The sequence below is a fragment of the Entelurus aequoreus genome, linkage group LG25 (assembly GCF_033978785.1).
Source record: "Entelurus aequoreus isolate RoL-2023_Sb linkage group LG25, RoL_Eaeq_v1.1, whole genome shotgun sequence".
Taxonomy (NCBI): domain Eukaryota; kingdom Metazoa; phylum Chordata; class Actinopteri; order Syngnathiformes; family Syngnathidae; genus Entelurus; species Entelurus aequoreus.
The window spans coordinates 10,526,471-10,550,551 of NC_084755.1; the positions used below are offsets into that span (position 1 = coordinate 10,526,471).

The 24,081-nt window shown below is 40.6% G+C and overlaps 1 protein-coding gene across 8 annotated transcripts; it reads right to left on the reverse strand.

Annotated features, from left to right (window-relative positions):
• Positions 1 to 586: 586 nt before the first annotated feature.
• Positions 587 to 22,260, reverse strand: LOC133642739 (MHC class II regulatory factor RFX1-like). Of its 8 annotated transcripts, XM_062037100.1 has the most exons (19): positions 22,105 to 22,260; positions 13,616 to 13,993; positions 12,095 to 12,204; positions 11,916 to 12,011; positions 9,919 to 10,016; positions 9,769 to 9,839; positions 9,410 to 9,693; positions 8,590 to 8,801; positions 6,261 to 6,380; positions 6,024 to 6,157; positions 5,833 to 5,951; positions 5,615 to 5,721; positions 5,326 to 5,477; positions 3,624 to 3,721; positions 3,356 to 3,505; positions 3,065 to 3,273; positions 2,845 to 2,998; positions 2,286 to 2,331; positions 587 to 2,209 (listed from the first exon to the last, which is right to left on the reverse strand). In XM_062037100.1, exons 2-19 carry the CDS (start codon positions 13,971 to 13,973, stop codon positions 2,049 to 2,051), a joined length of 2,679 nt encoding a protein of 892 aa, XP_061893084.1. In that variant the 5' UTR covers positions 13,974 to 13,993; positions 22,105 to 22,260; the 3' UTR covers positions 587 to 2,048. The 8 variants fall into 8 exon arrangements, with proteins under 8 accessions (XP_061893084.1, XP_061893086.1, XP_061893085.1 ...); XM_062037102.1 differs by having other exon boundaries at positions 8,590 to 8,765; positions 9,461 to 9,839; XM_062037101.1 differs by having other exon boundaries at positions 8,590 to 8,771; positions 9,461 to 9,839.
• Between the last annotated feature and the right edge of the window lie 1,821 nt (positions 22,261 to 24,081).

The following is a 24,081-nucleotide window of genomic DNA, read 5'->3' on the forward strand; positions in this document are numbered from 1 at the left end:
CTGACTAACTTTCTCATAAATTCTGTGTTGAACAGTATTATAACAAACTAAATAACAAATATTTTGGTATTCATTTTTGCTAATACTGTTCTCTCAATGATTTCCATATTTTGTAGGAAAACGAGAGGGTACAAACACCGCCTCATTAAAGTGTCTCCAAACTTTTGATTGTTACTGTGTTGTTTATTTTTTACAAAGTAAAAAAGCCAGCTAATCAGACATAATATATTAATCTAGGGCTGCAACAACTAATCGATTAAAATCGGTTATAAAAATAGTTGGCGATTAATTTAGTCATCGATTCGTTGGATCTATGCTATGTGCATGCGCAGAGGCAATTTAATTATTATTTTTTTAATAAACCTTTATTTCTAACTGCAACATGTACAAACAGCTGAGAAACAATAATCAAAATAAGTATGGTGCCAGTATGCTGTTTTTTTTCCCCAATAAAATACTGGAAAGGATAGAAATGTAGTTTGTCTCTTTTATCCGATTATTAATCGAAGCGATTAATCGATTATCAAATTAATCGTTAGTTGCAGCCCTATATTAATCCAGAAAAAATATCAAATAATTATACTGCAAATTGAAGGCACTAAATGTAAATTTGGGGCCAAAATGGGAAAAAGAAGAAATGCAATTTTAAAAACTTTTAATTTATATTTTTTTAAAGTAAACATCTGAGTTGCAGTCTACCACCTCCAAAGGCACAGCCATACTTAGTAGACCAAATCCAGAAAACACTGCACTGAACATGTTCTTTTAACTTAGTTGTATTGTTCATAAGAAACAATGCACTATAAAAATGACTGGACATTTTTTTAGTAAACAATGACATATTCTGTAGATAAATAAAAAGACTGCAGTGATATGTAATAAGCTGTGGTGTAGTTATTTGAACTCCATAGAAAGGATAGATGTGCGGGTTTGTGGCATCAAAACATGTAAATAATAAGAAACTAACAATTACATATATATACTGTATCAACCAATCTTGACTAACGGTGTTTAAGAAAATTGATTCATGAAGCAAAACAACACTATTGGCAGGAAGGTTAAAATGCATTGATATCGTGGAGGACTGAGCAGATTACATTTAAACACACAATACTTCCAAAACAATTTTTTAAAAAATCCTCGAAGTGCTTTTTAAAATACATAAGACAATATGTGCAAATAGGCTAGCCTTTGAGTGGATAAGTCTTCGGATATGAGGAACAGGACAGAGGATCACAAATAAAATCAGCAACTCACACAAAGGTCGTCTACAATGTGTGACATCACAGCACCGTACACTGCACAACAGGTTCACTTAGTGACAATTCAGCTCAAAAACAAAAGAAAATAAAACAGTAGGCTATACATCACTGTTCTTACTTAGGCACAGATCATTTGAAACAAAGGTCAACGCAAACAAGGCTTGGCAGACATGGGAGAAACAAAATGAAAGGTAAATGAGGGCATGTTTTAAATTAAAAACAAGAGTGAAGCACTTGGAGCATAAATACGTGACACAGACAGACGGGAGATTTGGCAGCAACTCATGGGAGTCCTCAGCTGTATCTTTATCTGTACAGGTGTGTAGCAGCTGTGACAGGCACTCCAAGAACACGAACGCAATTAAATCGACCAGGACTCTCATGACAGGTGAATTAAAAGCCTAAAGGACTGACATACACAATTACAACTTCAATGTGAGCTTAATTCAAACACTGAAAATAGGGCACACACACACACATTCACACACACACACACAAAAGATAAACAGAACAAAAAAATCCCCACAACCAAATTTGGCAAATATTAAGAGCTCAGGGTCCAGTTGTACATGCTCCCCATTGCAGACAAACAGTGTGTTCATCGTGGATTTGTCAACATTTGCTTTTCTCACATCCATACAACTGAAGGTCAAAATGCACATTGCACCTTTCTGTATCCAGCTGAGACTCCCACCAAGCAGGATGGATGCAGAAAAACTGTGCGTAACATTTACATAAGATGCTGTACTGTATATACACGGGTCTTCTTTTGTACAATTCTTTTAGTTAGTCGTTCGCTGACCCCGCAGCGAAGAGGACTCTCTGGTCAGTTCTGGCCAGCTTGGCGGGAGGCTCCAGGGACTCGTCTCCTAACACCACAGCATCTGACGGCAGGGTCAGCTCCTGGCTTTCCTCATCACTTTCGTCGTCCTCCTCCTCTTCTTCTTCTGAACCGTATAGAATATGGAATTGTTTACCACATACCAGGGTCACAGTTACTTTGCCATATTAGTGCGTGAGTACCTTTGTCAGGATCCACCATGTTTAGACCTCGTCCTAAACTGGCAAACTAATCACAAGAGAGGGAAATATGGCACCGTTACTGTAAATTATAGAGGTGTGGGAAATAATCGATTTTTAGATGCATCGCAATTCGGACATGGACGATTATAAAATCGATTAGTAAATGTCAATAATCGATAATGGATTTATTTATTGTAAATAAGGTAATGCAGACAGTTCTAAAATTTGGCTGACTGCAGCTTGCCACCTCACTGAGAGATCCAACCAGCTCATTTATTATAGGGCACTTATGCACACATTTCCATGAATTTAATAAATCTGATGCTAATTTATTTTCACAAATGCACTGTTTTTAAAAATTGCAAGTGGTAAATGCTCATTTAGTGAAACAAAACTGCAATAATATACATCAATTAAAGATGCATCAATAATCGATTATTAATCGCATCGTAGCTCCTGAATCGTAATCAAATCGTGATGTGGCCAAAGATTCCCACCTGTAGTAAATATGTCATTTTTTTGTATTCAGGCATGCTTGTGCGTGCGTGCGTGTGTTTACCTCTCCCATGACGGCAATGGGGGTCTCTCCTTTAGCCTGGGCTACTCTATGCTCTATCAGGTAGTACATATATTCATCATACAGAAGGCGGATCAGGTGAAAAGAGCCAAAACTGGCAGCACTTCTCAGGGTGAGGTCCCGAATCACCATGGAACTGGAGAGCAGAGATGAGAGAAATTTAGCCGTAAAACAGAATGAGCAAAATTGGATGACAACACACCTGTAAAAGGACCACTTGAGCAGGAAGAGCTTGGCAGCTTTAGGGAAGGTCGGGCTGTGTTGGTGGGGCTTTAACACCTGGGAGACTACCCCATCCAGCCAGACAGCCCACTGCTCCAGGGAGTTCTGCTGCTGGAGGGTCAGCTTGAAGTCCTGCTCCAGCCGCTGGACAACACGGTCCTCGCAGCGGCACACCCATGAGGCCTGCTCCTGCACAGGATGAACAAGATGAGGGTAAGATGATAAGATGGCCTGACCCAGTGCACGCGCAGTCTGCGGATATTTCATTAACCTGAACGTTAGCAAAATCAACACGGTTGAGGTCAGAGAGCATCTGGCTGATCTGGGCCGTGTTCTGGAGGACGGCGCGGGCTGCTTGTGCGAGATGGTTCAGACTGGTGTAACGACGCAGCGTCTGAGCGAATGCATTGGCTGATGTTACCTACACCGCAGCAAGATTAAAGAAAGCAAATAAGGATGGTGATGCATGTGCTTTACAAGAAATAATCATAATGATTCATCCGACATGAGGTTTTTCTTCATACATGAGGAGACTGTACCTTGATGCGAACCATTTCCTCTGGGATGTTCATCATTGCATTGGTCAGCCAGCTTTCCAGGCTTTTGGCAAAATTCCGAATGGCTTGAGTTAAGGCACCTCAGGCAGAAAATGAAAAAAAAGAGGGGCAATATTGTTGTTTGCTTGCATTTCCCTTGATTAACTAAAACTCCAGAAGAGCAAAACACATTCCTGAAACAAATGCTAAATAAGAAATATACAAATATATTTGGAAAACATATTTAAACACACACAGGTAGGAGAAGCTAATTTTCCTCTCCTCTCTAACATGAGTACAGTCTCCAATAACAGCTAAGATATATAAAGATGCTAAATTTTTAAAGGAAAACGTGACATAGAGGACTGTAAAATGGCAACAATGGAATGAAACTTAACAAATGCTCTGGCAGTGGTTTGAGAACAAGCTAGTCAAGTTACTTCTAGACCTCCACCCCAGATCACACCTCACTCCTACCCACTTCTCCGAAGTGGGCTGGCTCAGGGTGGAGGACAGAGTAAAACAGCTTGCACTGAGCCTAGTCTATAAAATCCGCTACACCTCCCTGATACCGAAGTGCATGTCAAACTACTTCCATAATGTAAATGACCGCCATAACCACAACACCAGGGGGAGCTCCACAAACCACGTTAAACCCAGATTCCGATCTAACAAAGGTCTTAACTCATTCTCCTTCTATGCCACATCCATATGGAATGCACTCCCAACAGGTGTAAAAGAAAGTGCATCTCTATCCTCCTTCAAAACCGCACTAAAAGAACACCTCCAGGCAACTACAACCCTAGACTAACACCCTCCCCCCCACCACATCCCACCTCCCCGGATTGTAAATAATCAAATGTAAATAATCAAATGTATTTCTAATGTATATACTTGTTCTTATGCTTTCTGAGCTCACTATGTTCACTGCTCGCTGTACATATCCTACGAAGTCAGACCTACACTGTTTCAATGTCCATTTCTCAGATGATATAATTGTTGATGACTGAAGTGCTGATATCAACCAAACCTACCCCCCCCCCCCCACCCCAATCCCCTCCACATCCCACCCCCCGGATTGTAAATAATGTAAATGATTCAATGTTTATACTCTGATGATTAACTTGTGTGATGACTGTATTATGCTCATAGTATCTATTTGTACCATGAATTGATTTACGTGTACCCCGACTTAAACAAGTTGAAAAACTTATTCGGGTATTACCATTTAGTGGTCAATTGTATGTACTGTACTGTGCAATCTACTAATAAAAGTTTCAATCAATCAATCAATTGTATTTCAAGATTCCTGATTCGCTCATTTTGCTGTCAATTCAAAAGGGATTCAGCCAGAGACAAAACATACCATTATCATGCGGAATCTCAGCATCCAGACCAGCCAGAGCCGATCTAACTTTCCATACACTTCCAGAGAAGCTCAGTGTCCCATTGGCAGAGCAAAGCCGAGCATTTATCCAATGACTGGCAGCAGTGTAACAACTCGCTCTTTGCTTTCCCATTGAATTCAATGGACGCTCAGCTTCAACACTGTTTAATGCGTTGTAATGCTACCATAATGAATGAGAAGGAAGTCACATCAACTGGCGCAAAAGTAACTGATCCTGAACAAAAGTTAGGGGAGGCTAAGTTTCCCTTGCAGTCTTTAGAGAAATCGCCACTGTATGATAATATTGAGACGCCTTACTGGGGATTGGCCTGAGTACATCAGGAATGAGGATCTCCACCAGGCCCTGGTAGAGGCTGTTGTCACAGTCACGGCTCCAGCGCACAACAGGCTCATACTTGCACAGCAGCACAAGGCAGGACTTCGGGAGACGCTTTTCTGACTCGTCATGACTGGTAAACACACAGTTTTTACTTATATACATTAATTAATTTCAAACAGAACAAAAACATTAATTTGTCAAATATTCAATAGTCTCCCTGCTCACTGATTAAAAGGGGTTAGTTCGTAACAGATCTGGGCAACTCACACAGCCAGTGTGGCATCTCCAGCCTGACTCTGGCCGAACCTCCAGAAGCTTTTCCACAGCGTCTCCACCAGGGTGAATTGAAGATTGACCATCACATCCAGTATGGCCTATCAGAGAAAACAGGGAAGAAAAACAGATCTTAGATGTATATGTTAGTCGATAAACAACCCTTGGACAATAGCTGAACTTCATTCTGCAACAATACTTGTGTTCATTACCTCACAGTGTTCTCTGTAGAGCAGCTGAAAGCTCTTTATGTGATCCAGTTCAATACCATCAGGTGGTGGCTTCCCCTGAAGGTCTATGTCTGGGAACTCAGGGAGCGTTCTGGAAGCATCTAGACAAAAGACAGACACTCAGTTTGAAAAGTCATTCAAGACTTTACTGCCATTCAACGAAAGGAACCTACCAAGGAATTGCTGGTACTGCTGAACCTGGGTGCTGATGTCCACTTGTCCAGAACCCTGTTGCTGAATTTGCTGCTGGCCTGCTCCGGTGGCAGTCCCATTGGTCATTCCCTCCACTTTGTGCACAGGCTTCAACCTGTTTGGACCAGACACAGAGTACTTGAAACAGCACAATCACAATGATTGGAACAAAAACTATCTTAGTCAGAGACCGGTTCACCATGATGCCACGTGCATACCTCTGTTTCTGCGAGAAGGGCTGCTGCCTCATAGCAAGATGTTGCTGATCTTCCATTAGGCGGAGAAGAGACGAGCCTGCCTTGATCCTTAGCCCATAATAGTGATACTTAGAATTACCCCTGTAAAGTACAGAAAAGGTCATTCTTCTAGTCAAAGGTAACCTCTATTTACAATAAAATAGACTAGGCAAGGAAAGCCTGCCTTGATCCTTAGCCCAATGTAGTAGTATTTAAAATTACTTTGTTCATTATTGTGATGTCAAAGGTGAGCTCTATTTACAGTAAAGTGAACTGTACATAATATTCCAAATAATGAATTCAGCCAAACTTGCTAAACTTGCACGGCCTCTCCTCTCACATGCTGTGTTTTCATCACTGCCCACAATCCCACCCACACTAAGAACATTTTGCCATGCATTAAGATTTTCCACACAATTTGTCTTCTGTAAGAATGCCACTACTGTGCAGGAAGGAACAGTTTGTTATGCAAATCAATTACATGTTAAGAGAAAGTGAGCGGATTATGTCTCAGCACTTCTCTCATCATTCACATAAAACACGAAAATTAGCAAATGAAAACCAGAGGAGACTGTGACAGGTATCCCGTTGGTAAATTCAAACAGGCACAAGTGAAATTATGGATGAATACAGTCGTGGTCAAAAGTTTACATACACTTGTAAAGAACATAATGTCATGGCTGTCTTGAGTTTCCAATCGTTTCTACAACTCTTATTTTTTTGTGATGGAGTGATTGGAGCACATACTTGTTGGTCACAAAAAACATTCATGAAGTTTGGTTCTTTTATCAATTTATTATGGGTCTACCAAAAATGTGACCAAATCTGCTGGGTCAAAAGTATACATACAGTAATGTTAATATTTGGTTACATGTCCCTTGGCAAGTTTCACTGCAATAAGGGGCTTTTGGTAGCCATCCACAAGCTTCTGGCAAGCTTCTGGTTGAATGTTTGACCACTCCTCTTGACAAAATTGGTGCAGTTCAGCTAAATGTGTTGGTTTTCTGAAATGGACTTGTTTCTTCAGCATTGTCCACATGTTTAAGTCAGGACTTTGGGAAGGACATTCTAAAACCTTAATTCTAGCCTGATTTAGCCATTCCTTTACCACTTTTGACATGTGTTTGGGGTCATTGTCCTGTTGGAACACCCAACTGCGCCCAAGACCCAACCTTCCGGGCTGATGATTTTAGGTTGTCCTGAAGAATTTGAAGGTAATCCTCCTTTTTCATTGTCCCATTTACTCTCTGTAAAGCACCAGTTCCATTGGCAGCAAAACAGGGCATAATACTACCACCACCATGCTTGACGGTAGGTGTGGTGTTCCTGGGATTAAAGGCCTCACCATTTCTCCTCTAAACACATTGCTGAGTATTGTGGCCAAACAGCTCAATTTTTGTTTCATCTGACATCACATGGACAAAGATAAAACCTTCTGGAGGAAAGTTCTGTGGTCAGATGGCTACCAAAATCGCCTTATTGCAGTGAACCTTGCCAAGGGACATGTAACCAAATATTAACATTGCTATATGTATACTTTTGACCCAGCAGATTTTAATCCCATGAACACCATTCCTACCGTCAAGCATGGTGGTGGTAGTATTATGCTCTGGGCTTGTTTTGCTGCCAATGGAACTGGTGCTTTACAGAGAGTAAATGGGACAATAAAAAAGGAGGATTACCTCCAAATTCTTCAGGACAACCTAAAATCATCAGCCCGGAGGTTGGGTCTTGGGCGCAGTTGGGGGTTCCAACAGGACAATGACCCCAAACACGCATCAAAAGTGGTAAAGGAAGGAATGGCTAAATCAGGCTAGAATTAAGGTTTTAGAATGGCCTTCCCAAAGTCCTGACCTAAACGTGTGGACAATGCTGAAGAAACAAGTCCATGTCAGAAAACCAACTAATTTAGTTAAACTGCACCAATTTTGTCAAGAGGAGTGGTCAAAAATTCAAGCAGAAGCTTGTGGATGGCTACCAAAAGCGCCTTATTGCAGTGAAACTTGCCAAGGGACATGTAAGCAAATATTAAAATTGCTGTATGTATACTTTTGACCCAGCACATTTGGTCACATTTTCAGTAGACCCATAATAAATTCATAAAAGAACCAAACTTCATGAATGTTTTTTTGTGACCAACAAGTATGTGCTCCAATCACTCTATCACAAAAAAAGTTGTAGAGAGTTGTAGAAATTATTGGAAACTCAAGACAGCCATGACATTATGTTCTTTACAAGTGTATGTACACTTTTGACCACGACAGTAGGTTCAAAATATATCTTACATGAATGACATATTGACCTATCTTACCGTGTGCCAAGTCGTCGTGTGCGTAGCCCCATGAAAACAGATCGAATGAGTTTCCCAAAAGAGGCGGCATTAACAGGCTCCAGTTTCTGTTCCTGGCAATGCAGCAGGTAGTGGCAGTAGAGGGTCGAACGTGGTAGACTGACTCCTTCAGCAGTCTCGTAGTTGTCCAGCAACCACTGTACCTGACCAGCAGGCAGGGGACAAACAGGAGACTGTTGCAATTAGCAAAGCTGCAAAGCATGCAAACATTCAAAACACACATCAACAAACTGACATATGTTGCATGCATGTTTATGTTTTAATTGAACGCGGAAACAAAACACTTTGTATACACTTTGCGGGTCATTTTGGAATGAAAACACAAATACCTTTGTGTGCGTGCCGTGGCATACAACATTGGTATGCAATGAATTACAGTAATGACCGGAAATACTGATGGGATGTCTGCCAAACATAAGTTGGTAACCATTATCACATGGATGTTTTTTTTTAGGATGTCATTGTTGTCATGGTGTTGGGGCATTTCAGGAAAATCAAAAGGTGCCCCTCATCACATGCATTGTAATGGTATGAAAGCAATGAGGTCATGGTTTGGTTTTCCTTTGAGCTGGAAATCACAGTTAAAAATAATGGTGTTTTTCAACAGCTTCAATTGGGTTCAATGGCAAAAGATGGTTTGTATTGGTTTTGTGTTCTCTAACTGTAGGAATCAGAGTATTTTTAATTGTGATTTCCACTTGACATCAGTGTGTGGCACCAAAGGGTTGTACGAATGATAACAGAACAAAAAGAAATTCCTTCGCTTGGAGCCTCTGCATACCTTTTTGTCTGCCGACGGCACGCTACTCTCTTCGCCTTCTGTTATACTCACAGTGGCTGGGGAGGCACGGGCGGTGTGGGAGTAGCTCTGACTGTTGCCAGCTGCCCCGCCGCTGTTACTGCTGCTGCCCAGCATGTAACCCCCCTGGATCACATAACTTCCTGTGGCGCCACCATTAGTGCCCGCCCCATCCCCTGACCCATTTGCGGTGCCACCCGTGGACACCACTGTGGACCCTCCCCCTGCTGCACTGCTAGGCTGAGCCACAAACATGGACACAGCTCCTGTTGTGCCAGCGGTCACAGAGACAGTTAGAGGTGTACCAGGGGTGGAGGCCTGCGAGCCTGAGGTTGGCTGACCTTCATAATACTGAGCAGCGGTGGTCTGGGTATACAGGGCTGTGTCAGTGTAAGGGAAGGTGCCGGGGCGACTGGATGGAAACAGACTAGATTAGTTTGAGCCTTGAGAAATTAAACTGCAAAATCTTTAGGTTAGGGAATGACTCTAACATGGTGCTGGTGGTGTAGTTGGCATCTCCTCCTTCCACATACTGCACTGGATTAGTGTACACATGTTGCACCTGCACTGGTGTCAGCTGCTGTTGGACCTACGAAAAACACACTAACGCATCAGTTCTTCAGCTGAAGAGAATCAGATCATCTATGCACACTCATTTATGGACATCAGTTAACTCTATAGCTGCCATCTCCCTTGTGTCCGGGACCTACTTGGGTGTGGCTGACGAGTCTCTCTCAACCTGTTCATGGGCTGGCTGGTTCGAGTGACTGATGTCCACAGGAACCAAGAAGTCTGTGGCCTGCTCTGAAGCCTAAGCACTGTCCTAAGCGCTGCCTGATGCCTTCCATAGATTCTGCACGCTGTCTAAAGCTCTCTAAAAAGGAGCTAAATGCCACCACATGGTGACAATTGTAAACTAAGCACACATTTTCAGTGATGATTGTCACGTACAGTAGGTCACAAACGTGAGTACACTCCTTACATGTCTGATATTTCAGCAAGCATTTTATTATACTGTATCTCATAGGTCACCTTCACAATGTCATGTTGAAATTCATGATTCCCAAATGAGCATAATCCCCCTACTTATGCAGCCCAGGACTATGATGCTACCATCACCATGCTTGACTGTATACAAGATTGAATAGTTTTGCTAATCACTTGCATTGCCAGCTAGTTAGACAATAATGGCTGTGTTGTAAATTGATACTATACAAGTTGAATACTCACTACTCTAAAGTATATCCAAGGTTGTATTTCTATAGTATTGTGCCTTCGAAAGATATACCATAATAAAAATGCTTGCTTAGGGGTATACTCACTTACAACACTAATTAGCACCAATTATATCAAAATGGTTGCATTGCTCAGACCCTCCAGGAGTTTATAATGTTGCAGATCGCACCAAGTTTCACAAAATCAACAAATCTCTGCAAATCATGCACAGCCCTGCAACTTTGTCCAATTTCCAAAATTATCCCGCTCATTTTGGCCAATCATCATAGTTTTTGCCAAATTGATTTTGTCAACAAATGCGCATGTGTACTGTTTAATTAAATCTGTCCCTGCACCTGTCATTTACCAACATAAAATCCCCGCAAAAGATTGCGCTCCATGTTTCCCCAATGTTTTCAATGGCAATATGTTGGAACATAAACAAATGTTTACAATCGACAAGCACTTTTCAACAGCAAAACATACACACAAAGCAGACAACAGACACAAAGGATTGGCCTTTGGTGGTGTTTGTAAACTACTGTATATGCATGCATTTGTGGGAATTGGCCACATTATATGTGTAAAAATGGCAGCAAATGGAACACACTGCACATACACGTTATGAATACAGAATATATACATAATCATGTATATATTGTTATGCAAAAAAAGTGCTTCTATATGATAGCGCTCCAGTGATTTTTAGAAATCTTCCGTAAAAATGTTGGTCTCTCCTAATGTTTTGAACAAGACTCACTTGTATTAAAGTTTCTTTTCAAGATAGGATACTAAAAATAAACACATTTTACTATTGTAAAAGAGATTTTATTCTAAATGAGTTTTTACCTGGTTAAATAAAGGAAAATGAAAACATTTATGAAAAAATGTGGATATACTTAGAATACAATAGTCAGAGTACAGCTGGTAAGGAAAGTGGCATCTTTATAGTAATGTTCCTTGACAGTATTTGCATTGTTTACTCGTCTTAAACATTTATGATTTTTAAATGTGAAAGTTGTACTTTTATATTTGTGTGAAGGCTGGGATGACCTTTCGAGTCTTTTCCTGACAAGAATACAAATGTACTTTGTTGTGGCTGAATAAAGCCTATTTTACACATTTTTGTGTACAATATTGGTAATATGCTCCAAGGAGTTTTTTTGTTCTTTATATTTGTTAATGTATTACTTATTCTTAAACAACGACAACAAAAGCCTGAGAAATCCTGGAGGGACTGATTGCAACAGGTGCTTGTATGTTCCCCACTTACCTCTGGGCTGATATGAACTGACTGTAGACTGGTGACACTGAGCTGTGTTCCGGGCTCGGTCTTGGCTATCTGCGAGGTAGCCTGCACAACGGACCTCTGCGCAAACAAATATAAGATTTGTTTTTTTTTTTAGAGCAAAGACATGTCTGTGAGGTGTTTTCCATGTGAGAACATTTCACCTGCTGGGCTGATTGGACCTGTTGAACGACTTGCGTGGGAACGCCTGTCTGTATGACAGCTGGAGGGGAGCTGGAGTCCGATACACTGTCGCTCGAGTGGAGGGAGCCCTCTGTGAGACCAATTTGTCGGCAATAAGAAGACTTCATCATACAGAGGAATTGTAACTGAACCAACAGTGCCATCTACCATAAGGGCACAGTCACATGGGCCAGATTTACCGCCCCTGCACTCACACTCGTCTGCCAAACCATTTACATGTGCCATCACTTCATTAGACAAGGCTGTATTACTACAACTTTTATGACTTTATACAGAAATATTAACACAGTTATATGCAATGTAAAGAAGGCAAAGTGATAGCCTACAGTCGCGATCAAATGTTTACATACACTTGTAAAGAACATCATGTCATGGCTGTCTTGAGTTTCCAATCATTTCTACAACTCTTATTTTTTTGTGATAGAGTGATTGGAGCACATACTTGTTGGTCACAAAAAACATTCATGAAGTTTGGTTATTTTATGAATTTATTATGGCTCTACTGAAAATGTGACCAAATCTGCTGGGTCAAAAGTATACATACAGCAATGTAAATATTTGGTTACATGTTCCTTGGCAAGTTTCACTGCAATAAGGCGCTTTTGGTAGCCATCCACAAGCTTCTGCTTGAATTTTTGACCACTCCTCTTGACAAAATTGGTGCAGTTCAGCTAAATTTGTTACCGTAGTTTTCTGACATGGACTTGTTTATTCAGCATTGTCCACACGTTTAAGTCAGGACTTTGGGAAGGCCATTCTAAAACCTTAAATCTAGCCTGATTTAGCCATTCATTTACCACTTTTGACGTGCGTTTGGGGTCATTGTCCTGTTGGAACACCCAACTGCGCCCAAGACCCAACCTCTGGGCTGATGATTTTAGGTTGTCCTGAAGAATTTGGAGGTAATCCTCCTTTTTTATTGTCCCATTTACTCTCTGTAAAGCACCAGTTCCATTGGCAGCAAAACAGGCCCAGAGCATAATACTACCACCACCATGCTTGACGGTAGGAGTGGTGTTCCTGGGATTAAAGACATCACCTTTTCTCCTCCAAACATACTGCTGGGTATTGTGACCAAACAGCTAAATTTTTGCTTCATCTGACATCACATGGCCAAAGATAAGACCTTCTGGAGGAAAGTTCTGTGGTCAGATGGCTACCAAAAGCGCCTTATTGCAGTGAAACCCGCCAAGGGACATGCAACCAAATATTAACATTGCTGTATGTATACTTTTGACCCAGCAGATTTGGTCACATTTTCAGTAGACCCATAATAAATTCATAAAATAACCAAACTTCATCAACGTTTTTTGTGACCAACAAGTATGTGCTCCAATCACTCTATCACAAAAAAATAAGAGTTGTAGAAATGATTGGAAACTCAAGACAGCCATGACATTATGTTCTTTACAAGTGTATGTAAACTTTTGATCGCGACTGTATATTACATTAATTAATATACTGTATGTGTTCGGCAATACCTGTAACTGTAACAACGATGTATTGGGGAGCGCTTTGTCCATTTCCAGACTGTGTGGGAGAGCTCTGAATTTCTGCCGTCACATAATGAGTCTGAGCGGGTTGGGCCGGAGCTGTGGTCTGGGTTTGACTACCTGTAGTCGGCTTCTGAGTGCTGATGGAAGTGGATTGTTCAGGTGAGGGTGCAGTTTGGCCTGTGGATGTGACAACCGTAGGGGTGACCACAGTGGTTTGGATCTCAGCTAGGAACTGAGGGGTAGTTGCAGGCGTGGAGCTGGCGTCGGGCTGGCCAGACGTGCCGACAGCCCCTTGAGATTGGGCCGCAGGCTGGATCTCGCCGACATAGCCTGAAGTGGCCATTACACAGGCTGGGAATCACCCTGAAAACAAATTCACATCATTATCTTAGGGGTAAACATTGGATGCTATAGTCTGCATTAAGATATACAGTATTAGCAATATTGTCATATGTTTTTATTTCTAGGCAGTAGTAGTAATTCAGTACTTGTTCCACTGGATGCAAAGAGGATTGTGAAATACAGGGCAGGCCAGCTAATTTAGAGGTGGAGCAAGGTAGTATCTTATTACCTGCATGTAATGCGATCACACTGCCTTTTACCAGTGGAACAAGCTAACAAAGTCCTGTACTACATTGACTATAGTCCACTCACTGACCGCATTCATTTAACGTGCTATATTCTGTGTGTCTGTTTGAATGAAGACAAATACGTCCTGGGCCAAAAATCACTTCATATTCTCTACTGCTCGCTGGTGTTACCATATCTGAGTTATTGTGTAGAAATATGGGGAAATAATTACAAATGTGCGCTTCATTCGTTAACCGTGTTACAAAAAAGATCAATTATACTGATACATAATGTTGGATATAGAGAACATACAAACCCTTTATGTATTGTTATATTTGTTTCCTTACCATTATTGCTATGTTGTCTATTACCATTGTTGGTATTTTGTCTATTACCATGGTTGGTATATTCATTCTTCCTACATTGTTGATACAAATTATTGTTACAGTGTAATAATTATTGTTACCTGTGGTAATGCCAATATGATACAACTTTTGTATTCTAATCCTTGAACAAAGTAACAGTGAAACTCAATGGAATAATCACTGAATGGAGAACTAAGGGTGGGATCAAATAAATGATCTTCTTCCCACTCCCGTTCAGGCAAAACTGGACAATCATGCATTACATACTGTACATTACCTTTTGCACTATATTAGTTTATATTATTATGTGTTGTCAACTTTGTACTTTTTTTTATGTCATTGCCTGAAATAAATAAGTAAATGAAAATGAAGGAAAAAAATGAATTGAGTCAAAAATATTGAAGTTCGATGATTTGGTAAAATTGCAAACCGCTAAAATGATGTACAAAGCCAAAGAATGTACAACAATTCTTATCAACTAAAGAGGAGAAATACAACCTTGGAGGAAAATCTAATTTAAAACATTTGTATGCTCGTACGACACTAAAAACCTTTAGCATATCAGTATATGTAATTAAATTATGGAATGGATTAAGTAAAGAAGTTAAACAGTGTACTGATATGATCCACTTCAATAGGTTGTTCAAATTAATAGTGCTTACAAAGTACAAATAAGAAGAATTATGAGAAACACCTTCAACCTCATTTAAAATGGGATATTTTTCATATCAGTATGTTTATCATGACTGACTGATCTATTACAAAACCCGCTTTGTTAATCATTCACGGATGTCATTGTGCTACAAAAAGAAGTCAGTAAATGAACGTATGTATTTGTAAACACTCTGAAGTGGGTAAGGGGTCGGATTAAATAAGCTTTGCTTCTTCCTACTCCTTTTCGGACATGATGTAAAGTGAAATGATATGAAATTGTGTGATGTATTATGCTGTAAGTGTGTTCATGTTCGAAATAAACTAAAGAAAGAAGAAAGACAGAAAGAATGAACCTCATGTTCATCGTCATGTTTAACATCAACTAGAGGTGAGTGGGCCCTTCGCTGTTATTTAAACAACAATTCAGGCTACATGTTTGACTAAAAAATAAACACTGATTGGGTGGAGCTATATCATTGCATTTGTTGCTTACTCCAGTGGTCCCCAACCACCTGTCTGTGATGCATTTGCTACCGGGCCGCACAGAGACATGAAAGAATTTATAACCGACCGCATTTTCTCCTACTTAACGTTGGCCAGTCCCACCAGACAAACCAATAAGCTTGTTCATAGATGTATTATAAATCTCCTAATAGGAAGTCGCCATTTGCTATATTTGTTACATCTTTGTCACATGGGACAATGCACATTAATAAACATATAAAATGTAAAGGTGCCAAATCGTAGCCAAAAGCTAGGTTCCATCTAGCTAGTTCCTGATCAGGGCAGATCAGGAACTAAGTGACCATAGGAGTTAATGTGCATAAGGCAAATGGAGAAGTACTAAATTGTTGCATATAATAATTGTGCTGAAGGAAAAAAATACACATCTCCTTTGGCCTAGTAAGTTAAAGTGCTGGTATAATCGCACATCGTCGTATTACATAAGTAGTTAGCAATAACGAATGTATTTATGCATGGAAAATTGGACCAAAAAAGCTAACATTAGTGTATCTATGTATGAAATATTGCACAAAAAATGAATACATAACTTTAAGAATGGAAATAGTAACCCACAAAAATATTTTAGAACTAATGTCAAGTATTTCTAGCTTTCTTACAAGCTTAGCATGTTAGCTTGATAGTTAGCATCGCCGGGGTCACACCACACCTGGCTTGTGTTGTTCAATTCCCGCGAGTTACAGTTTACAATCAGCCTGCATCGATCACGTCGCAATCATTTAACGGAAAAAAAAAAAATCCATAAATTCAACCAGATTAGAGTGTCCGCCCTGAGATCGGTAGGTCGTGAGTTCAAACCCTGGCCGAGTCATACCAAAGATTATAAAAATGGGACCCGTTACCTCCCAGCTTGGCACTCAGCATCAAGGGTTGGAATTGGGGGTTAAATCACCAAAATGATTCCCGAGCGCGGCCACCGCTGCTGCTCACTGCTCCTCTCACCTCCCAGGGGGTGATCAAGGGTGAGGGATCAAATGCAGAGAATAATTTCGCCACACCTAGTGTTTGTGTGTGACAATCATGGGTACTTTACCTTTAACTTTATAAATTTGCACAAAGTGTGTTCAAAATGGTGAACATGGTAATCAAATTTAAAAGAGTAAATACCTTTCAAAGGGTTAAAATGTCAGCTGCCGCAATTAGACTTAAAACGGCGGTTGTTGAGGCGTTAACTTGACAGTTAGCATCGCCGGGGTCACACCACACCTGGCTTGTGTTGTTCAATTCCCGCGAGTTACAGTTTACAATCAGCCTGCATCGATCACGTCGCAATCATTTAACAAAAAACAAAAAAAAATCCCTAAATTCAACCACAAGGCCACTGAGTAGATGGCCTTGTGGTTAGAGTGTCCGCCCTGAGATCGGCAGGTTGTGGGTTCAAACCCCGGCCGAGTCATACCAACGACTATAAAAATGTCCTTGGCTATGTGGTAGGTTCCCGCAGACGTTATCTCCTTCTATTGTTGACTATTTTTTCATACGGTGTTGATGTGGAAATGGTTGCTTGGGCATTTTGTTGGTGTGGCACCGGCCGGAGATGTTGACATGCGGAGTTTCAAGCACTCTTCATTCTCTAGCGGGTGACTTTTCAAGTCATGCTACAAATTAGCAGTGGTGCTACTTTTTGTAGCAACGCTTTTGCGGAATACTTGACATATTACGGTTGTCTGTTCGACATCTTCCCGCTTGAAGCCAAACCACCGCCAGACGATGGACCCCCTGCTGTTTTTCTTGGGAATTAATTTTTCCTTCATTTGTTACCAGATTCGCACCTTCTTTCTCTCGTGTTACCACTCGCACCACTCCGCTAGCATCACAGCGAACGTTACCCACGCTGCTACCTCTCTGCTCCGGGAGAGCGTGTGACGTTGCACGCGCGACAGTATGTGACGTATGTAAGAAGGTGCGCTTGTTTTATGTCTCTGTGAGTAGGAGAGACGGGAAAGAGTGAGAAGAGCCTGTAGTGTAATGCCCGCAGCTAAAAACAACTGCCTGAGAACGCATACTCGAATATCACGATATAGTCATTTTCTATATCGCACAGAGACAAACCCGGGATATATCGAGTATATTCGATGTATCGCCCAGCCCTTGTTGGAATTGGGGGTTAAATCACCAAAATGATTCCTGAGCGTGGCCACCGCTGCTGCTCACTGCTCCCCTCACCTCCCAGGGGGTAACAAGGGGATGGGTCAAATGCAGAGGACACATTTCACCACACCTAGTGTGTGTGTGTGTGACAATCATCATCATCTTAACTTTCTTACAGATCCATGCTCTTGTCCTTGAATGTGATGTATCACCTATAACCTATGAGATACTAAAGCCAAAACAAAGCCTACTACTAGCAAAAATGAGCAAAATACAAAAGTCTATGGAAAGCTTTTTTTACAAAGGGAAAAGGCCAGTGTCTCCCACTACTTGAATGTCATGGTGAGTTTTTTCATGTATTCATTTTTCATGCACTTTATTTGCTATATCTTTCTGCCACACGTGGAAGGCCGGTTAATGAAAATAATGCCTACATTAAACCGGTCCCTGGTGCAAAAAAGGTTGGGGACCCACGGCTTACTCCAAGGCAGACCTGGGAAAATTAAGGCCCACATGCGGCCCGTTGAGCTTTTCAATCTGGCCCGCCGGACATTCCCAAATAATTGTTTAAGATCTTTAAGATGGAAAGTGTAGCTGCCATTATGATGTGCAGTGATGTTTTCTAATGACCGTAAGTCTTCAACTATACAAAGTAGGGATGTCCGATAATGGCTTTTTGCCGATATCCGATATGCCGATATTGTCCAACTCTTTAATTACCGATACCGATATCAACCGATACCGATATCAACCGATATATACAGTCGTGGAATTAACACATTATTATGCCTACTTTGGACAACCAGGTATGGTGAAGATAAGGTACTTTTTTAAAAAATGAATAAAATAAAATAAGATAAATAAACTAAAAACATTTTCTTGAATAAAAAAGAAAGTAAAACAATATAAAAACAGTTACATAGAAACTAGTAATTAATGAAAATTTGTAAAATTAACTGTAAAAGGTTAGTGTTATTAGTGGACCAGCACCACGCACAATCATGTGTGCTTACGGACTGTATCCCTTGCAGACTGTATTGATATATATTGATATATAATGTAGGAACCAGAATATTAATAACAGAAAGAAACAACCCTTTTGTGTGAATGAGTGTGAATGAGGGTAAATGGGGGAGGGAGGTTTTTTGGGTTGGTGCACTAATTGTAAGTGTATCTTGTGTTTTTTATGTGGATTTAATAAAAAATAAAAATTAAAAATTAAAAAAAACCCGATACTGATAATAAAAAAAACGATACCGATAATTTTCGATATTACATTTTAACGCATTTATGGGCCGATAATATCGGCAGACCGATATTATCGGACATCTCTAATACAAAGTATTTCAATGCCTGCAATCTGCGCTTTTGGATGATGTACTAGTTACTATGGTCATCTGATTAGTTACTATGGTCATCTAATGAGTTACTATGGTAATCTAACTAGTTACTATGATAATCTACGTCACAGCAGCTCAGATGAGGCACTAAACAGTGTGGGCGGGAAGCGTTTCCACAGACGCGAAAGGAGATTTTCACAACAAAGTTCTAAAGCTTAGTGATATATAGAATAGAATATAATAGAATAGAAAGTACTTTATTGATCCCTGGGGGAAATGCAGCAAATATCAGATGTATCAGATTTTAGGTGGGTATATTTTGTACCCTTCGCGTTCATATTTCACAGTTTGATGCATTTTTGTTGCGTTTCACTTGATTGTAAAACATGTCGATCGAAAGGGGGTGTGACGTTCATATGTTGTCAATATTCAGTGTTTTATCGTTCGTAGAAAAATGTAAAATTCCATTACGTTTTTTAAGGCGGTCTGTCATAACTTTTTTAGCATTCAATCAGACATTATTGTGAGGTTTTGTATTAGTGTTCCTAAAAATAGATATACCGGCCCCGCTATGTTCCCTCTAAGGTGCGCGTCTGTGCAATTGTGCACTGCTCAAGCGTCCTCTGCGCAAGGCAAATCTATGCCACGCACAAAATCAAATAAAAAAATAAGCGCATAACAATTTTCGACACGACACGGACACGACAGAGGAAACAGTTTTCGTCATCATTGTTCAAATACTGTAACGTCAGTCGAGACGCTTTGACGACATGAATTCCATCCATCACTTTACTGAGCAAAACTCTTTATTGTCGGCCATAAACACATCACCAAAACATTAGTAAAAAAAATTATATCTAGCAAAACTGGTCATTTTCTGCAGTACAAACCAGACCAAAAGCAACTTTGTTATATCAACAGCAGCCGCTCGCTCTTTCTCACTTGCGCCAACACATGCACATATGGCACTTAGCCAGTGATGCGTTTACAGCCACACAAAAAGTCGGACAACTCCAACACCACACATAAAGTGTAATTCCAGGTCGTTACACTATGATTTACCAATCAAATGTGTGCTTATTCTAGTGTCATTCATCAGGAATCTTAATTTATAAATACTAATCATGAAATGCTGTTAGTATATTAAATAAATACTAATAAAAATATATTTCTTACAAACAGGAAGTTGCAGGAATGTACACATGATCCCCTGCTTACATCTCATTGTGCAACATGTGAATGTTTTAATGGGAACTAGTGTGTGAATGTGAGTGTGAATGTTGTCTGTCTATCTGTGTTGGCCCTGCGATGAGGTGGCGACTTGTCCAGGGTGTACCCCGCCTTCCGCCCGATTGTAGCTGAGATAGGCTCCAGCGCCCCCCGCGACCCCAAAGGGAATAAGCGGTAGAAAATGGATGGATGGATGGATAAATGCAATGTCTGAAAGGGGTACAAATTATTTCCAAAGCAGGACCTCCACCCGGACAAACAATACAAGTACACAGTTCATGAAAAACCATATTTGTTGTTATTGTCATTGTAAGTGGGCCTAAACACTTATATTAGAAAATAACCTCATGGAAATGACTGCTGTCATTTGATTATAATAATAAGAGAATGTTGTCTACTACCTCTCTACCTACTCAGTGGCCTAGTGGTTAGAGTGTCCGCCCTGAGATCGGTAGGTTGTGAGTTCAAACCCTGGCCGGGTCATACCAAAGACTATAAAAATGGGACCCATTACCTCCCTGCTTGGCACTCAGCATCAAGGGTTGGAATTGGGGGTTAAATCACCAAAAATGATTCCCGGGCACGGCTACGCTGCTGCCCACTGCTCCCCTCACCTCCCAGGGGGTGATCAAGGGGATGGGTCAAATGCAGAGGACACATTTCACCACACCTAGTGTGTGTGTGTGACAATCATTGGTACTTTAACTTGTCTGTCTATCTGTGTTGGCCCTGCGATGAGGTGGGGACTTCCGCCCGAATGCAGCTGAGATAGGCTCCAGTGACCCCGAAAGGGACAAGCGGTAGCAAAAATGGATGGATGGATTTAGTCAGGTTTGGGACAGGTGTGCTACTGGTGTAGCCACAGTGTGCACGTCTGATGTTGCTCACATGGGCTCCACTAAATGCTCAGGGAGTTTTTGCGTTTGCTCACACACATGAAAAATGAGAGGGAACATTGGCCCCTAGACACATTTTTTTCTCTAAATTTGGCTCCCCCCCCCCGAGTCAAAATAATTGCCCAGGCCTGCTCCAAGGCGACGCTGCTTATATTGAATTAAATATTCAGTAGCTTTGTTTTGACACGCCCCTTACATGGTCAAAACCCGCCGCCAGCACCAAAACTGCCAGACTCTCTTCTATGACCATTTTTTGAATATTCACACACATGCAAAACCACCGTGTGTCCATTTTAACACTCATGTGTTATTGTTGGCGTGCTGCACACATCTTGGCTATCCTAATTCGGCCTCTTGTTGTGCATTCGACGCAACGTGCTCGTTGACTTTGGTGCTGAATTTAGGGATTTTATTTATTTTTTTTGGTTAAAATGTTCAAATCGATGCAGGCTGATTGTGAACTGTAACTCGCGGGAATTGAACAACACAAGCCCGGTGTGGTGTGACCCCCGGCGATGCTAACTGTCAAGCTAACGCCTCAACAACCGCCATTTTGTAACTGTTACATTTCGCTTTCTGACATCGCCATAACAACGGCCCGCAGCATCCGCTGGCTGCGTAGTCGCGGCAGGAAGGCGAGCCGACAAATTCACTGACAACCCGAAAACAAGTGAGCGCGAAAGCAACACCGCAAAAAGAGTAATTGTAGAATCCGGCTATTTATTATGGCAAGTGAAAGAAGGGTAAAATAGCCCACTTCATGTCACCCGGGAAAGGACGTCAGATATCCCGCGTGTGAGCGTCACCTGTGGTTCCACGTGTGTTTTCCCGGTGGTAAAATGTCGTCTTTTAAATTTATGGCCGATTCGGTCGTTGTTGTTGTTGATTCTCGTTGCCGGGTTCTTGTCGCCAGGGCTACCGTGGCTATGGCGCCTCGTCCTCACCAGGGCAACTGTTGCTATCCACCCCGCTCCCTCCCCCTTCCCCCTGCCCGCCTCTGATTGGCTGAGAATGACCAAATTCTCTTAAAGGGACAGTACTTGTCATATGAACGCGGAACCCTCCACGCCTATTTGCAAGCAGGTACTATCAGTGGTGGGCCAGCAAGGCCTAACATAACCAGAAATCATGATCATAATTCAGGGGTCACCAACCTTTTTGAAACCAAGAGCTACTTCTTGGGTACTGATTAATGCGAAGGGCTACCAGTTTGATACACACTTAAATAAATAGCCACAAATAGCCAATTTGCTCAATTTACCTTTAACTCTATGTTATTATTAATAATTAATGATATTTACACTTAATTGAACGGTTTAAAAGAGGAGAAAACACGAAAAAACTGACAATTAAATTTTGAAACATAGTTTATCTTCAATTTCGACTCTTTAAAATTCAAAATTCAACCGAAAAAAAGAAGAAAAAAACTTAAAAAAAAGAATTTATGGAACATCATTAGTAATTTTTCCCGATTAAGATTAATTTTAGAATTTTGATGACATGTTTTAAATAGGTTAAAATCCAATCTACACTTTGTTAGAATATATAACAAATTGGACCAAGCTATATTTCTAACAAAGACAAATCATTATTTCTTCTAGATTTTCCGGAACAAAAATTTTAAAAGAAATTCAAAAGACCTTGAAATAAGATTTAAATTTGATTCTACAGATTTTCTAAATTTGCCAGAATATTTTTTTTTTAATTTTAATCATAATAAGTTTGAAGAAATATTTCACAAATATTCTTCGTCGAAAAAACAGAAGCTAAAATGAAGAATTAAATTAAAATGTATTTATTATTCTTTACAATGAAAAAAATAAATTTACTTGTGTTGGCCCTGCGATTAGGTGGCAACTTGTCCAGGGTGTACCCCGCCTTCTGCCCGATTGTAGCTGAGATAGGCTCCAGCGCCCCCCGCGACCCCGAAGGGAATAAGCGGTAGAAAATGGATGGATGGATGGATTGATTTAAATTGTCAGGAAAGAAGAGGAAGGAATTCAAAAGGTAAAAATGTATATGTGTTTAAAAATCATAAAACAATTTTTAAGGTTGTATTTTTTTCTCTAAAATTGTCTTTCTGAAAGTTATAAGAAGCAAAGTAAAAAAAAATAATGAATTTATTTAAACAAGTGAAGACCAAGTCTTTAAAATATTTTCTTGGATTTTCAAATTCTATTTGAGTTTTGTCTCTCTTAGAATTAAAAATGTCAGGCAAAGCGAGACCAGCTTGCTAGTAAATAAATAAAATTTAAAAAATAGAGGCAGCTCACTGGTAAGTGCTGCGCTTTGAGCTATTTTTAGAACAGGCCGGCGGGCTACTCATCTGGTCCTTACGGGCTACCTGGTGCCCGCGGGCACCGCGTTGGTGACCCCTGTCATAATTAAAGGCCTACTGAAATGAATTTTTTTTATTTAAATGGGGATAGCAGATCTATTCTATGTGTCATACTTGATCATTTCCCGATATTGCCATATTTTTGCTAAAAGGATTTAGTATAGAACAACGACGATAAAAATCGCAACTTTTGGTATCTGATAAAAAAAAGGCTTGCCCCTACCGGAAGTAGCGTGACGTAGTCAATTGAACATATCCGCAAAGTCCCCTATTGTTTACAATGATGGCCGCCAGAAGTGAGAGAGATTCGGACCGAGAAAGCGACGATTTCCCCATTAATTTGAGCGAGGATGAAGAAAGATTTGTGGATGAGGAAAATGCAAGTGAAGGACTAGTGGGGAGTGGAAGCGATTCAGATAGGGAAGATGCTGTGAGAGCCGGGGGT

Excerpts from the sequence above, each read along its gene's own strand:
- LOC133642739 (XM_062037095.1), bottom strand. The coding sequence starts at position 13,973 with ATGGCCACTTCAGGCTATGTCGGCGAGATCCAGCCTGCGGCCCAATCT. Across the intron at positions 10,017-11,915 it reads CAGTTCATATCAGCCCAGAG|GTCCAACAGCAGCTGACACC; the intron begins GTAAGTGGGGAA and ends TGTTTTTCGTAG. Across the intron at positions 5,478-5,614 it reads GGAGATGCCACACTGGCTGT|TCATGACGAGTCAGAAAAGC; the intron begins GTGAGTTGCCCA and ends TGTGTTTACCAG.